At 31.4% G+C, this 18354-nt stretch overlaps 1 protein-coding gene across 2 annotated transcripts; it reads left to right on the forward strand.

Moving 5' to 3' along the window:
• Positions 1 to 10847: 10847 nt before the first annotated feature.
• LOC140886100 (probable serine/threonine-protein kinase PBL7) lies at positions 10848 to 13899 on the forward strand. 2 transcript variants are annotated; one of them, XM_073292604.1, is made up of 10 exons: positions 10848 to 10946; positions 11034 to 11231; positions 11328 to 11467; positions 11571 to 11665; positions 11805 to 11968; positions 12060 to 12395; positions 12488 to 12630; positions 12858 to 13076; positions 13233 to 13382; positions 13721 to 13899. In XM_073292604.1, the coding sequence occupies exons 2-10, from the start codon at positions 11051 to 11053 to the stop codon at positions 13802 to 13804; spliced, it is 1512 nt and encodes a 503-aa protein (XP_073148705.1). In that variant the 5' UTR covers positions 10848 to 10946; positions 11034 to 11050; the 3' UTR covers positions 13805 to 13899. The 2 variants fall into 2 exon arrangements, with proteins under 2 accessions (XP_073148705.1, XP_073148706.1); XM_073292605.1 differs by having other exon boundaries at positions 10944 to 11231.
• The last annotated feature ends 4455 nt before the right edge of the window (positions 13900 to 18354 follow it).

The raw sequence follows: 18354 nt of genomic DNA on the forward strand, positions 1-18354 counted from the left end.
TGTGATATGATATACATAATTATTTAATTATGATTATCATTATATGCATTGTATCATTATCACAAATTTTTATTCAACACATACTCGATTTTTCTTTACCCCCAACGGTCACAAACGGCTAGTTTTTGGCCTATAAATATTTTCACTCAAACTCATTTTCATTCACACCAAAATTCATTCTTCATCTCAAAACATTTTCTCCTCGGTTTTTTTCGAAAAAGAAGAAGATGGAGTTTTTGGATTTTCTAAGGATATTTTTCATAACGATTATGATCATCATGCTCACGAGTTTTGTACTCACCAGCAATTTTTCACCACATGCTTTTTCTCTATTTGTACACTTACTTGTACTCATCGTTTATCCATTATTTTGTATTGTCATATTAATAGAAATTAACTAATAAAATGCATTGTTATTTTTTTAGTACCACCATGTCAAACTTGGCAAAGCTTGAATTCGTTGCACTCGATATCACTGGAAAAAATTATATTCCATGGACTCTTGATGTTGAGATGCATCTTGAGTCATTGGGTCTAAGTGAAAGCATTAAAAAAAATAATATATCAACCTCACAAGATAAAGCAAAAACTATGATTTTCTTGCGCCGACATCTTGATGAAAGGTTGAAATGTGAGTATCTCACCGAAAAAGACCCAATGACTTTATGGAAAGGGCTGAAAGAAAGATTTGAGCATATAAGGGAAGTGATACTCTCGACCGCCCGTGATTAATGGAATACGTTGAGATTCCAAGACTTTAAAAAAGTCAGTGATTATAATTCTGCGATTTATCGAATAGTCTCGCAATTAAAATTCTGTGGACTTGAAGTCACAGAGATGGAAATGCTTGAGAAAACATTTTCCACTTTTCACGCATCGAATATAACTCTACAACAACAGTATAGAGTGCGTGGATTTTTGAGATATTCCGAACTAATCGCATGTCTTCTTGTGGCGGAAAAGAACAACGAATTGTTAGTAAGAAATCATCAATCCCGACCCACTGGATCAACGGCATTTTCTGAAGCAAATGTCGTAATGAAAAATAAAATCAAAGGAATAGACCAGATTTTGGTCGTGGACAAGGTCGAGGACGTGGGCGTGGACGTAGAAATGACCGTGGTCGTGGACGCGGTCGTGGATATGAAAATAATCGAGATAGTTATTTCAGTAACTCATCTCAAAAGAGCGTCACGCACCACCCACTAAAAAGGCAGCATGAAAACATGAGTGAAAATGAAAATCACTCAAAAAGAACCGAGAGTGTTTGTTATAGATGTGGCACTCCGGGACATTGGCCACGAACTTGTCGAGCCCCCGAGCACCTTTGTAAGCTCTATAAAGAATCGATAAAGGGGAAAGGAAAAGAGACCAATTTTGTTGAAAATAGTGACCATTTAATTGGTTCAACTAGTTTCAGTGCTGCAGATTTTTTGAATGATTTCGAAGACATTGATTAAAAGATTGGTGGGACTAGATTGTAACAAATTTATATTTTTTATGTATTTTTGTATTATAAAGCATGTTATATTTTACATTTGTATTGTACTTAATTTTTCTTTATTACATTTTTGTGAAGTTTGATATGGAAAATGCTATGAGCAAACATGGAAATAATATCATGGAAATTTTCATACCGGATAGTGGTACAACGCACACTATTCTGCGAGATAAAAGATATTTCTTGGAACTAAAACCAACAAAAACAATGGTGAATACAATATCAGGTCCTGTAGACTTGATTGAAGGTTTTGGTAAAGAGAAATTTTTGTTACCTAATGATACAAAATTTTTGATAAATTATGCTTTATATTCACCACGATCGAAAAGAAATTTGTTGAGTTTTAATGACATATATTCTCATGGGTATGATACTGAGACAATGACTGATGGAAATCAAAAATATATGTGTCTTACCACATATAAGTCAGGAAAGAAATTTGTAGTTGAGAAACTACCAATGCTCCCTACTGGATTGCATTATACACATATAAGTCCAATTGAATCAAATATGGTGATGGATAATTCATCAATATTAACAAATTGGCATGATCGATTGGGACATCCTGGTTCAACAATGATGCGAAGAATTATTGAAAATACACATGGTCATACACTGAAAGACCAGAAGATCTTTCAGAATAATAAGTTTCAATATAAAGCATGTTCACTTGGAAAACTTATTATAAGACCATCACCAGCTAAAATCCAAACTGAATCACCCATATTTCTTGAACGTATTCAGGGTGATATTTGTGGGCCAATTCATCCACCATGTGGACCATTTCGATACTTTATGGTATTGATCGATGCCTCTAGCAGATGGTCACATGTATGCTTATTGTCAACTCGGAATGTGGCATTTGCAAGATTGATGGCTCAAATAATAAAATTGCGAAATCAATTTCCCGATTATACAATCAAGAAAATAAGACTTGATAATGCTGGAGAATTTACATCCCAGACTTTCAATGATTATTGTATATCAATGGAAATCACTGTTGAACATCCTGTAGCTCATGTTCATACGCAAAATGGATTAGCTGAATCATTGATTAAACGTCTACAACTGATTGCTAGACCAATGATTATGAAAACAAAACTCCCTATTTCTATATGGGGACATGCAATTTTACATGCTGCGGCATTAATTCGCATCAGACCAAGTGCATATCATAAATTCTCCCCATTGCAACTTGCATTTGGTAAAGAACCAAATATCTCTCATCTAAGAATTTTTGGATGTATGGTGTATGTGCCTATTGCACCACCTCAACGATCAAAAATGGGTCCTCAAAGAAAAATCGGTATTTATATCGGTTATGATAGTTCATCAATCATTCGATATCTTGAGCCTCAGACAGGCGATGTGTTTACAGCACGCTTTGCTGATTGTCATTTTAATGAAGAAATATTCCCAGTGTTAGGGGGAGAAAAAAAACACATCGAAAAAGAAATCACATGGTATGTACCATCATTATTACATTTGGATCCAAGGACCAAACAATGTGAAAAAGATGTACAGCAAATTGTACATTTGCAAAGAATAGCAAATCAAATGCCAGATGCATTTGCAGACACAAAAAGGGTGACAAAATCATATATACATGCTGTAAATGCCCCAGCTCGAATTGAAATTCTAAAGAAACAGATTGAAGACACTCATGATGTCATTAAACGCCTGAAGCGTGGAAGGCCAGTCGATTTCAAGGATAAAAATCCTCGAAAAAGAAAAGGCATAGAGAAGCACGATAATCATAAAATAGAAAATGGTGTTCCAGAAGAAACACCTGATGATGAAAATGTTCTTTCAGAACCACAAACTGACGAGAATCGTGAAATTTCTATCAATTATATTAATACTGGAAAAATATGGAACCAAAAAGACATAGAAGATATTGATGAGATATTTTCTTATAATGTGGCTTGTGACATCATAAATGAAAATGAGGATCATGAACCAAAATCTTTTGGTGAATGTAAAACTCGTCATGATTGGGCCAAATGGAAAGATGTCATCTAGGTTGAATTGGATTCCCTGAATAAACGTAATGTTTTTGGATCTATAGTCCTCACACCTGAAGGTGTAAAACCTGTTGGATACAAATGGGTTTTTATTCGAAAGCAAAATGAGAAAAATGAAATAGTCAGATATAAAGCTAGACTTGTTGCACAAGGTTTTTCTCAAAGGCCTGGAATTGATTATGAAGAAACGTATTCTCCTGTTATGGATGCAATTACATTTCGATATTTGATTAGTTTGGCAGTGTCTGAAAATTTGAAAATGTGTCTTATGGATGTTGTTACAGCTTACTTATACGGATCACTTGATAGTGATATATACATGAAAATCCCTGAAAGATTTAAGATGTCTGAAGCACAAAGTTCAAAACCCAGAGAATTTTATTCTGTAAAATTGCAAAGATCATTATATGAGTTGAAGCAATCAGGCCGAATGTGGTATAATCGGCTAAGTGATCACTTGATGAAAAAGAGATATGTAAATGATCCAATATGCCCTTGTGTTTTTATCAAGAAAACAACATTCGGATGTGTAATTATTGCTGTATATGTTGATGATTTAAACATCATTGGAACGAATAAAGAAATTCAAGAAGTTATGATGTACTTGAAAGAAGAATTTGAAATGAAGGATCTTGGAAAAACCAAGTACTGTCTGGGTTTGCAAATCGAACAAAAAGAATGTGGAATTTTTGTTCACCAGACAAATTATACAGAAAAGATCCTTAAACGTTTTAATATGGATAAATCAAATCCATTAAGTACTCCAATGGTTGTAAGATCATTAAACATAAAAAAGGATCCATTCCGTCCATGTGAGGATGATGAAGTTATTCTTGGTCCAGAAGTACCATATCTAAGTGTCATTGGTGCCCTTATGTATCTTGCAAATTGCACTAGACCTGATATATCTTTTGCTGTAAATTTATTGGCAAGATTCAGTTCATATCCAACAAAGAGGCACTGGAACGGAATTAAACATATATTCCGTTATCTACGAGGAACGACAGATTTGAGACTTTTGTACTCAAAAGATACCAATCAAAGTACCATTGGTTATGCTGATGCTGGATATTTATCTGATCCACATAAGGCACGTTCCCAAACCGGATATGTATTTACTCGTGGAGGCACCGCAATTTCTTGGCGTTCACAGAAACAAACACTCGTAACAACTTCATCAAATCACGCCGAATTTATTGCATTACATGAAGCAAGTCGTGAATGTGTGTGGTTAAAATCAATGACACAACATATCCAAACTTCTTGTGGATTATCAGTAGACAAGAAGCTTGTGACATTGTATGAAGACAATGCTGCATGTATTTCTCAAATGAAAGAAGGATACATCAAAAGTGACAGAACCAAACATATCCCCCCAAAGTTCTTTGCCTACACTCAAGAGCTTGAGAAGAATAAAGATATTGATATCTGTTACATTCAATCAAGTGAGAACTCATCAGATCTCTTTTCAAAGGCACTTTCCACGACGATATTCAGAAAGCATATATACAACATTGGGATGCACAATCTACAGAATATGTGAAAAATCACTCATATTAACATGAAGGGGAGTTTACGTGGTTGCACTCTTTTTTTCCTTGCTATGATTTTTATCCAACTGGGTTTTTCCTAGTAAGGTTTTTAACGAGACAGCATAAAACACGTAATAAAGACAATCATCATATGGCGATCATCATCACAAGGGGGAGTGTTGAAAATATATTATATTATATTAGAATTGTTGAAAATTGAGTTGTATTATTTTGAAAATTAGTGTGTGATGATGTAGATGATGATGATTTAATTTTTGGACTAATCTCCCATTGAGATCTATAAATAGGTCTCTCCATTTGTGTAGAAAAACACAATTTGAGAGAATAAATTTAAAGTGTGGAGTTTGAGAATATTTTGAGTTTTATAAATTTTACTTTTCAAAACAACTGACACATTATATCGCTCGAAAAAAAAACAAAAGTCAAGTTACATCAAATAAAATAAAAATGCAAAGGTTGCACTCATCAGTTATCATATGTTGTAGATCCCTTTTATAAGTGAGTTTCAACGTTAAAAAATGAATGACTCTTTTTGAATTGTAAACGTATCATTGTCAAAAATGAAAGTTTTTGCCACATGTGACATGTCCCTAGCAATTTCCCATAATAACTGTCAGTGATTGCATAGAGACTTTGATAAATAACGAAATGATGCATTTGTCTTTTAACTCAAAACTTTCTCCGTTTTCTTAGTAAACTAATAGTAGATCACTTGTGTTTTTGGAAAGTTTCAGGTTTATATAGCACTTGAATCTTATTGATTTTTTTTTATTATTTCAAAGAGGTATAGATTCAGCATCCCTGGGTTCTCAATATTGCTCTTTATATTCAGTCATGTGGAATCTCTAAATTGTTCTGATAATTAGACTTGCTATATTATGATCTTATGTCATAACCTGCTGATTACCAGTCTTGTTGAAATTTGATACTTGGTCATTTTAGTTCAATCAACTTACTTCATTCCGCATATTAAGTTAATTCAGCTTAGTTTAACTTTATTAAATCACAAAACTTTAATTGTCCAAAGCAGTGTTTTAAAAACCGGACTAGACCGGCTGGTTCGACCAGTTCGACCGGGAACCGGTCACTGGTCCGGTTCGAAATACCCTTAAAAACCTTTTTAACAGTTCAACCGCTCAGAACCGGTCAAAACCGGTCTAACCGGCCAAAAACCGGCCAAGAACCGGTCCCAAGAACCGACCAGAAAATCGGTTGAACCGGTTTTTGAATATTTTTTATTATTTTTTTTAATATTAAAATCTTAATTTAATATTTTATTATATATATACACATGATTATTTGAAATTTGTACTTCGTTAAAAATATTATTTTTCTATTATTATATTTTTTTAATTAATTAATTTTTAAAAATATAGTATATATAACTATACTTAATATTTTGAATATATTTATATAGTTATTTATTTTTTAAACTATGATAAATATATTTTTGTTTATTTATATACATCTTTTAGATTTTTAAAATTTAAAAGATATTATTAATTATATTATATTCTATAAACAGTTTTTCGGTCCGACCGTCCGGTTAAAACGGTCGAACCGGTTGGATCATTTTTTTAAGGTAGACCGGTTCGATTACCGGTCCGGTTATGAAAACATTGGTCCAAAGCAAACTAAAATTTTGTTTGAAATATTTTTTGTGCATTTTTTACTTTTAATGATATTAACAAATTAACTATATTTTTTGAGTAAATAATGTTATAGCTAACTTAATTTAAAAATTGAAACTATGAATTAATTTACTAAAATATAACATATCAAAGGGTACAATTGTCAATTTTCAATATGAAATTAAAAATAGAGCGCATTTAACAAAATATGAAATGTAAATAATACTATTTTAAAAAAATTTATAGTCTTTACTAAATATATACTTAACAATATAGGATTTTACGGTATGAAAATTTTAAAATCCCTCTTTATAATATTTTTCCATGATATCAAAAATGTGTATTTCACCTCTATGAAATTAAATAGGAGTCTAAACCCTTTATATTTTATAAAAATTGCACTATCTATCCTTGCTAACATGATTTTTTTGAACACGACATCGTGTTTCGTTAAGAAACCAACGTGAAACCCAACATTGAGTTGAGATTTTCCATACAAGAAACCATGGAATCTTGCTCGAAGACTCCATAGTTGCTTGCTATCTCAACCATGTGGATCTGGAAAAAAGTTATAGAACAATTTAAAAATATATTTTTAACATTAAAGATAATATTATTCAAATTTTGTTTTTTAGCCGCAACATTAGTGTTTTTTCAAAAAATCACATGCAAATATTGTTGGTCAAGCACGCATGAGTGAGGGTAGTACTAAAATAGGTGACTTCTTAGGAAACTCTAGTGCGTCAAGCTGCTGACGTTATGCTGCTTGATCTATTTGGCTAGGTGGCCCATAAACTAGGGACACCAGATCTTAACGAGTTATATTGTCTATGTTGGTGAAAGGGTCGGAAATGGGAAAAAAAGATAAGATTGATCTCGAAGAGATATAAGACAGCACCAACAATAAGGCACGCTTCTCCTTAAACCCATGGGCTTAACAACTCGACTCATCTGTGTTGTCACATGTATAAAAAAATAAAGTTGCATCTTGGCTAACAAATTTAGCTTTTGACCTAGTGATAAGTGCTTGATCCTAACAAAACTAAGGTAAATCGTGTAATTCTTATAAAAAGACACGAACTGAGATGCTTATTTAATTTTCTTAAGAGTGAAGTATGTTGTCGATAATTCACAAGATATTTTGGTGAAAAAATTTCTACTAACTTAATGACATAAAGTAGACCATTTTATATTTTTTTTTTCTATATGCAATCTTTTTATTCGGATACTAAAAAAAAAGGATAAATTTATTATATAATAATTAAAGTCGTAAACATAAATAATGGGTTGTTTTTATAATTTTATAAAATGATATTATCTTCATTCCATTATAGCACAATTTTTTTCAATGGAATGGAACTTATATATACTAATAATAATAATTCAATCTGCTGTCATATTTTTTTGGTTCATGATATGCAAAATGATGAATGAAATAACCAATTTTTAAAACTTATTAAGATAAAACACGCTTTTTTTATTTACAATAAACACAAATAATTCAAAATTCAATTTCTTTCTTTCATTAACAATTAAAACATACATACCATTAAAAAAAACAATTAAAACATACATAATAAAAAATTCAAAAAAAATGCACTTATATACAATAAATCTTATAATACTACTGTTTGATTAAAATAAAGGGTGTCAAAATAAACTCAACCCAAGTTCACACCAAAAATATCGGGTTGAAGTCAAATAAGGTTAAATCCGAAATCAGACTCTGACAATAAATTGTGTTGGGCTGGGTTTGGATTGACCATTTGAACTGAATTATGAATCAAGTCATCTGTCAACCCGAACTACCAACCCATTTATATTCATCCGGAATATATAGGTTAGTAGAAACTCTTGATTTTTTAATTCAGACAAATTGTCTCAATTTAAGGGTAGTTTGATCTTTTTATTATAAATATTTTTTTTTGGAAAAAAAACACTCATCTCTTGTCTTCTCTCTCCTCCCGAGTTTCGAACTCTACCCTCCTCTCTCCTCCCAAGTTCTAACTAAACCACCAATGCTTTAATTTATTGTTATTAATAATATATATATATATATACAATTATAAGACAATCGAGATCGGTCGAGATGTAGTAAAAAGCGGTCGTCAAGATTTCTTCAAAATCAACATAATCGATCGATATCAGTCGAGACCAGTCGACAAGCAGTGAAAAGCGGATGACGCCAGTCGATATTTATTCAAAATCAGTTAAACTCAACAAACACGGTCGAGATCAGTCTATATAAATTGAAAATCGGTCGAAATCGATCGAAAATCAGTCTATGTGAACCAAAAAATTCAAAAATCAGTCTATGTGAATTAGAAATAATTCCATATGAACTGAAAATCAATGATGATCGGTCTCTTCACGATTTTGATTAAAAAAAATTTAACAAAAAACTAAAAAATGAGCAGAAAAATGGTAAGAAAAAAATATGCAGAAATATGAGGAAGAAGAAAGAGAAAAGAAAAAAACATAAAGAAGAAGAAAAAAGAACAGGGAGAAACGATAAAAACACATATCTACCCTGTATTTAATATTTTAAATGAGGGATAATATAGTCTTTTTGTTTAGAGATCTATCTATTGAATTAAAATTAAGACCAAGTTTTTATCCCTATTTTTTCGCAAAGATCCTGGACTTTTTTCTTTCAAACTTTGTTATGTTTGGAGATTTTTTTTAATTTATATTGATATCATAAATTTTCGTCCAATAATATTTATTTATGAAATATCTTAATTATTAAAATAAGAAGAAAAAAAATTTGTGGAACCCTAATAGTTTAGAAAATTGAATTTTTAAATTTAAATATTTAAATTCATAAAATATAATTATATATGGATTGTAATCAACCATTGGCTCACATAATAAATATCCACATGCTCCAATGGGACTGTAAAATAGTCCAGCTTCTGTCCTAATTTTATGGACCTATTTTTTGTTTTTACACACGGATTAAGAAAAATCACTAAAAAAATAAATTTTGTATAAACTTCTCATTTTATCCTTATTTAATGTATTCAAAAAATGATTGCATAATTTTTAAAATGTAGTTAATAGGGGTATATTAGTAAAGGATTGTAAAAAAATTATTACTAAATATGATATATGTTTATATATTTGGGATTAACAAAAAAAAATGTGTCCTATATAATTTAGATGGATAAGGTATGAATTAAGCGGTATTCCAACGATGAATAGATGAAAAAATGGTTTAAATGATATCTTTGAATTTAAATAAATAACAGTCAAATTTGATACTTTTTTTAAATTAAAAAAAAATCTTAATATAAGGCCAAATTTGATTATAACATTTTAGCATAGGCCTTTTAAGAAAATGATTATGTTATATTATGTTATATGTAGAATGAAAGTTATACACGATTATATGTTATCTCTAAAATAACAATATTTCAAATGAATTAATAAACATATCTCTTGATTTAGATAATTTTACGATTTCAAATATAATAAATAATAATGCGCAACATTCATTCTACATATAATACATGTTTTTCAAAACACAAATGACTTTCTATGTTTTACAGAAAGACGCTTTAAACTAAACTATACGTGTCACATCAAGCATTCGAGGTTGTAATCATATTTCTTTCGATTCATGGCATTTCTTGAAGACAAAAATGTATATGTTCCAATTTTAAAACAGTTAAAGGTTAATAATCATAAGACGGATACGTTTGAGAAATCAGCCAAAGCCAAACTTGGCACCATGAAAACAGACAATGATCTAGAAAACTGTCCCCAAACGACAATAAACAAACAGCAGAAAAATGGAACATTGTACAACAAGAATGTGGCGAACATTAAAAGTTCTGGTCCTCACATATGCATAGGAATATGCGTAATTGTTAAACCAAGCATAGTGCAATGAGAACAAAGCACACTTCAGCATAGGAATTGGAGTCAAAATCCCATCAAGAAAGCAAATATTTTCTTGCTTTAAAGAATATTTCTTGGGACTGATCCAAACAATGCACAATTTTTTGTCCTTTTTTACCCATAATATATAGAATATGAGCTTAAAGATTACAAATGCAAGGCATATATTGTTCCATGTTTACATAGTTCAAATTCACTTCAGTTCAAGAAACAAAGATGTAAATTCATAGGAAGCAACAAAGAAGGCTGCAAGAAATCTCTATCGTAACTACATAAACTCCTCGAATTGGACGAATCCCAATTACAAGAGTTACAATCCAGGATTAATTTTGAGGTTGCAACTTCCTGTGCTATTGCATCATTGCTGATCTCGGTTCTGTTTTTTCGTCTTAATCTTGGATAACAGCCTCATCTGTTGCAGTGTATGCTGTTGGAGAAATGTCGAGTAGCATACAAAAGGTTGTCATAATTCAAGACGCGTCAAGGGAGTTTAGTACCGTGAGACATGTTCTACACGGATTGGAACTCAAATGTGGTGACAAAGTCATGCTTCTTGGAATAATTCAGGCTTTTAGAGACGAATCCATATTGCGTCCTATGTTGTGTGGATCATTACTGCGTAATGATTTTGTACTTGTGTTGAAAAAAAAGATTTGATTCTTGGATTCATATATTAGCAACCAATGTAACTAATGTTACTCATATTCTTGGGCAGAAAATAAAACCAGATTGCATTCGAGTGCAACAATTAACAAGCACAAAGAGGACATAGGAGAAGAAATTCAGAAGAAATTTGATGAGTATACCAGCTGCGACGAGCATAAACAGATACTTAGAGTGGCCGAATCGTTACAGGTGATTGATGATCTAATTTATTTTTTTGGCCTATCTAGTTGGAAGATAACAAATTATTTCTAAGTGGCAACACTGATAAAATTCTTGAATCTGCCACCTATAGATAGAGTTCGAGATAAAGGTGGTAGCAGGCTTGCTCAAAGAAGTTGGGGTAGAATATGTCAAGAGTGTTCAGGCAACACACGTTATTCTTCACAGGTTTTCTATCCATCATTCTTTTAACCTTAATCGAATCAAACTTGAGAGAGAACGAACGAACGTGTAATCCGTTAGACTCTTGGCTTGATCAGTTTGATTTAAGAACTTATGGTTGTCTGAACCTGTTATATACTTCTAGGAAACTAAAGAAAGAATGGAACTACTTTGAGAAAAACCTGTGTTGTGGAATCTCTAGGATGAAATCTGATGGCAGCATTAAAGTTATCAGACAGCCTCAAGAAATCGAAGCTAGCGCCTTACCTCCAGGCCTAGTGCAGGAGTCAACCTCAAATCCTGAATCCAGTAAGTGGTTATGGCCTCAGATTTTCATGCATAGAATTTCGGGTATTCGTTTTGGTTCAAAGCCTAACAGACGAGGAAAAACTATCACCAGGGAAGTGTATGAACCTCAACCCTTTGAATGGAATAAAGAAACGGTTCACTTACGCAGAGCTGCAGCTCGCGACAAATGGATTTTGCCCTGAAAATTTGTCTTATGACCAAGGAAGGAAAATCTACCTAGGATTGTTGAATGATCAGAGCAAAGTTTTTATCTGGGAGCAGCCTTCAGCAACAATTAAAGATGCTGAGATTAATAGAGAAGTTCGGACGCTCCAAGATATCAGACACGAAAACGTTACTTTGTTCCTAGGATTGTGTACAGAAGGACCCAAGAGATTGCTGGTTTACGAGTTTGTTTGCAATGGATCTCTCAGCAGACATCTATGGGGTAAACGGACGCACCCTTAAAAAGAGAACCATTCACTAATTCATTGAACTATATGATTTTGGGAGCTTATTAGTACATGACCTTCTGTGCAGAAAAGAGCAAGAGATTTACATGGGAAATAAGACTAAATATTGCCTTTGGCGCAGCAAAAGGCTTACAAGTTTTGAACAGAGCAAGAATTTACAATAGCATGAGGCCTAGTAACATCCTCATTACTCATGATTATCAACCCCTGGTAAGATAACTTTTGAGTAATACTAATACGAGACAGAGTAACTACTCTTATATTAAAAGTTGCAGCTGGTGATAACAATATTGTAATTAATTCGAATCTTTTACACTGCACAAAACCTCAAACTACATATTCCCGATCATCATACACAAGCAGTTACGATTGTTATTTATTTCAGGACGAATGCACCTTTTAGGCCATTGATCATTTGACATATATTTATGTATCAGATTTCCTACTACGGACTCGCTACAAACCAATACGAAGCCCTGGGCCAGACTTCTGAGACGACGGTGTTGAAGACTTTCGAATACCTAGCGCCAGAATATCAAGAAACCGGGATAGACTTGAGTAAAGCTGATGTATTTTCTTTCGGTGTCGTTCTTTTGGAGCTGATAACGGGTAGAAAGACTATTGAAGATACTGAAGGGCAAACTTTTTTGAGATGGGTAATGAATATATATGAGGTTTTTGTTTTGACTGTCAATGACAATATATCATCATGCAAACTCTTTATTCCAAGACATATTTAATTATGCCCAAAAAATTATATATATATATAGATAGATGGATTAACGAATGGAAATCATCTTATTTTGATATAGGCGAGACCACTGTTAAGGAAAAAGAAATACATGGAACTGATTGATCCAATGCTGCAAGATTCTGTGGATCTTTACCAACTATATTGGATGATTCGTGTGGCCGAAAAATGCCTAAATTGGGATCCGAAGAGCAGATACTCGATAAAGAAGGTAAGAAATCTCTGTTGTATGCACAATGTAATGTAATGAACAAAGACATGAGTCAGTACCCTTCTATGCTACAGTTTATTTGTACCAGATATTCTCCCGGTGTTGCGTATAATTAATCACCACATCTCCGAGCAAACAATTGGCTAAACCATATATTATCATTACAAGGTCTAGCCTTTCATCAATCTGTGGCAAAATTTCCAAATCCGTTATTGGTCGATTATATTATTTCAAGGAAAAACAATAACTGAGTTTGACATAACAAACTTGCATTACAAGAAAATCTGTACAAATGCTTTAGCTTCTTATTTTCTTGACTGATCATGCTCTAACTACAGGTGGTGATGGCTCTGAGAGACGTTATTAATCGTTGTAGCGTCGAAGATTTTTCCCCAACTGAATCTGAACTCATGGCGAGTTAGGCGAACAAGAATTGATTCGGACCTTTTACATTCGAATTGAAGCTATGTATTGTTCTGAGATCGGTCATATTGAGAGTTTATGATATTGTAGTGCTTGTGCGTGCAACGGGTAATGGATGATCATTATTATTGATGATTATGAATGGGTGAGTTTCACTTTTTTTTTTTAGTCAACATGACTTTCGTTATATTGTTTCGTGAGACGTTAACAATCTGACGCATGAAAAATATTATTGTTATACTACAATATTATTTTTCATTCTATGCATATATAGATCAGATCAACTAATCTAATCATTCAATAATTTAAATTATGTGATGCAAATATATCTGCTTCTTGGCCAAGTGCATTCATAACCCAATTCAGGACGAAGTTCCGAGTGCGAATCGAAGGCACGGTTGGGCCCAGTATGCTGGAGCAGGGCTTGACTTGAGGTCGACATGTTACTAGAATGTGCTTATGCATCTATACTATCTATACTATTATAAAGGTTGAGTGGCTTATAGTAACTGTTTTTTTGGTGTGTCAAAAAAATCATCTTCCAATTCTACCATTTTTTGTTCACTTTTGTTTCAACTTCTTTTTCCCACTAACATAGTACATTTTCCATTTTTTCTTTCACCAATCTATATCATGTTTGTTTCTATGATTAATTGCACACGTATATATCTCAAATATCAATTTGATTATATTAACATTATAAATTTATATAATCTTATCAATATTAATTTTTAACTACTAAATAATACATTATTTCATAAAAAAAATTCATAAAATATTCCTATATTATATATCACACACACAACTCTGTGTGCTTCTGTATTATTGTCGGAGAGCTCGTTTGTTATTAGAACTCCCAATTGATTTAGGTTAGCCCGTGCTAGATTTGCTCGACTCAATGAGAAAATTGGGCTAAGTTAATTATAATTATCACCCGAATTGAGCTTGGGTTTGAATTAAAAAAATGAGTTTGAGTTGTAATTTGGGTTGCATCACATATAGCTGTTCATATATTGGGCAGGGAAAAATACATTTTTTATCTTGTTATTTTCACTTTTGATCCTATTAGTGGTGAATTTGTGTTTTCAGTCCTATAACTTGCATTTTTTTTTTGTTCGTGTTACGATGAATTTTCATCTTTAGTCATGTAACTTTCATACTTTTTGTATTTTAGTCTTCTAACTTGTAGTTATTTTCAAAAATGAAAACAATGCATAATTTAGAGAACTAAAAATCTAAATTCACTGTAACATGACCAAAAATGGAAAAAAAAAACATGCAAATTACATAACTAAAAATATAAATTCATTTAAAATATTGTTATCCCTATTGGGCAGCCCAAGTTCAAGCGTGACCTGTATATTTGTGAACTTCTGTGGGCTAAACATAGACTCAAAAATTAGTCAGAAAAAAAAATAATAATGATAACTTAGGTTAAAACAACCCGCTCAAAGATAGAACATCTAGAGGGTAAAAAGACAAAGGAGTAACTCATCTATAGGCAGTCTAATACATAACAATGGGTCTTGTGCTCTGAAATCAAGTTAAGATTATAGACTTTGGATATTACTCAACACCAAGTTCATATATATAACTTCCAAGAAACGCTGTCCAGTCGATGTAGGACAACTAAATGATATTTTGATCAGTTATAAAATTCAAGAGCTAAGTTTTCAATCTTTACCGATGCAATTCTCGGATAATCAGTTTAATAATTTACAAGACATTATTTGGCGCGAAAGGCAAGATTCGACATTCTTGAAACTTTCCGCATTTGGCAAGTTTTATAATAATAGGAGTGAAAGTAACTTTATATATTATTGTTATCTTTTAATTTGTTATCTCATCTCATCTCATTTTATGAATGGCGGTGTAAGTGAGTCAACACTCGTGTGTAGTTTATGAGCAATTCGGTCAAAACTCGATTCAAGCTAGGTTTAATCGAGTTCGAGTAAATCAAGCATATTTTTGAATGAGTCAAGTTCGAGTTTTAATTATTTGCACTCAAGTAGCTCACGGGCTACTCGGGTACTTAGAAATATATATTTTTATTTAAAAATAAGAAAATTAAAGAAATTTAATTTGTCGATACATATCTAATTCCGAGTTTGAGACCAAGCTCAGTGGTCTACAGAACTTGACTTCCGAGACTTTCGAGCTTGAGCTAGCTCGAGTAACTCGCAGTGTCACGCCTAGAGGGGAGGCTACCTAGACAGCTGTCTAGGGCCTCCCTAGAGTGGGGCCTCAAGTTTTAAAAAAAAATACTATATGTATAATTTATTCTTTCTAATAAAATTTTTTATGGGTAATGGGTCTCTAAATATTGTGAAAATATGAAAAGTTGCTAATTTTTGTGATTTTGGTCATTTCTTTTCTTTGCTAACAAAAAAAAAATAAAAATCTCTATTTTTAGGATACAAAGCTCTTTTTTCGTTAAATTTCTTCTTTCAAGTGAGTAAGGTTGCTCAAAGCGGGTCAATTATCATGTCGTTTTTATTGAATTTGATTTTTCTTGTATATTTTTATGTTGCGGATCGTTGGTGTTTTTATTTGGTTTTTAATTGATTTTTGGACTTTGGTATTCAGGATTTAATTTTTTGCATATTTTAATATTTAAATAAATTATCATTTGTATTTGTTTTGTTAGATTTTTTGTAACAAAAATCAATTATTTATGTTTACATAGTTTGATGCTTCTTATCATGTTTGTATTATACATATTTTTTAGTTTTAGGCTTTTTTTTCTCCATACAATTGTTTATGTCATTATTTTTAGTTGTAGAATTTGAAATTTTGATTATTATATGAAATTATTGTATTTATCCTTTCTTGGAAAATTTGACAGTAAATAAAATCAATGTTTAATATTTTATTACGATCTAAAATTTGTTTTTATTGTGTTTATGTTAAATCTCATACCAACAATTAATATTTTTTATTATTTAAATTATTAATTGTACTTGTTCTGTTAAATTTTAATTGTTAATAATGACGAAAAAAAGTAAATTTGAATCTAGAAGTTCAAAGAGAAAAAAAAAATTTAATAGCTAGATTTATTAAATTATAAATTGGTGATCATTATGTTCATTTTATTACCAGTTCGTATGCAATATTTTTATATTTAACAAAAAATTTATATAAAACTTAAATTAGCATAAGACCTTCAATTTTCTGGAGACGACCCTAATAACTCGATATATCACGAGTCAAGCTCTAGTTTGAAATATATTATTTAATCGAAGTTTAGACAAATTTCAAATCGATTCGAACTCGAGTAGTATGGTACGTACTCAAGTTCGACTTAACTCGTTTACACCCTTAGCTAAGAACAAATAAGAATGTAATGAGTTCAATAATATGTCATATATATGATAGCTATTCGCTGCCCACTGAAAATTTTGAAAACCCTAAAACGAATCAAATCAAATTATTGTTTAGGGATATGAAATTCTGGCATCTATAATATATCCGCATAAAGTTCGATCGAGTATTCAAATAATTTCATTAAGTTTATTAGCAGATATTCGATTGGATATAATTTTTTTTTAAATCAAATAAACACGAGATTTTGAATGTTCTGATTTTTATTTTATTTTTTTCCCAACAAACTTACGTACATCAAGTTGGAATATAAGATATCAAGATTGGGTCGTTATGTCACCTAATTAATCTCTTTAAATTAATTTTTGAAAGATATGTGGCTAATGAAAATAACAATAAATTCTTTCTTCTCCTAGGAATGGATTGTCGTAATTGTCGAATCTTAGTTTTAAATTTGAAACTTTGGTGCTAGATAGACTATAAGAAAATAATTTTGATTTAAGCAAGTGTTGCTTTTTTTAATGAAAAAAATAGTGGCAAATATAAAATTTTTAGGGAAAAGGTAATATATAGAAAATCATCTAAAGCAATTGCCTTTGGAATCTACGTAAATATTTCTAGAAAATTGAAAAAGTGAAGGAGATATATAAAGAAAATAAAAGTGAGATGGAGTTTCTTTTTCTTGCATTTCTTTTATGCTTTTATCCTTTTCTTGATCGAAAGGGTTTCCTCAAAGCTCCAATCCCGTTACCATGTTAGTGTACTTTTTTGTGAATTCAGATTATTTTTTCCTATTTATTATTCCATTTATATGAACGACACTCATAATATGATGATGCATTATATATGTTTTAAATTAATTATGTGTATAAATAATGATATTATTAAAAAGTACGAATTTTTATGTATTGTATGATTTGTATCATTTATAGAGTACTAGAATAATTGTGGGAAACATATTACAAGATAAATATTTTTTAAAAAAAAACTCAATCATTTCAATTGTTAATTTTATAAGACAGATCTTCAAACCGACTTGATCCATGAAATGTGTCACATTTCATTGTATGTATAGATTAGCTCGACTCGTCGACCGTTTAGTAAGAAATATATTGATATGATGTCGATTTAAAATTTGAGAATTCTTTAGAAAGTTGAAAAAAATACAATACATATTGAACATATTACAAGAATGTACGCGAATATAGAATAGTAGAGCTCTATTCGA

Source organism: Henckelia pumila, chromosome 3 (assembly GCF_033568475.1).
Source record: "Henckelia pumila isolate YLH828 chromosome 3, ASM3356847v2, whole genome shotgun sequence".
Taxonomy (NCBI): Eukaryota; Viridiplantae; Streptophyta; class Magnoliopsida; order Lamiales; family Gesneriaceae; genus Henckelia; species Henckelia pumila.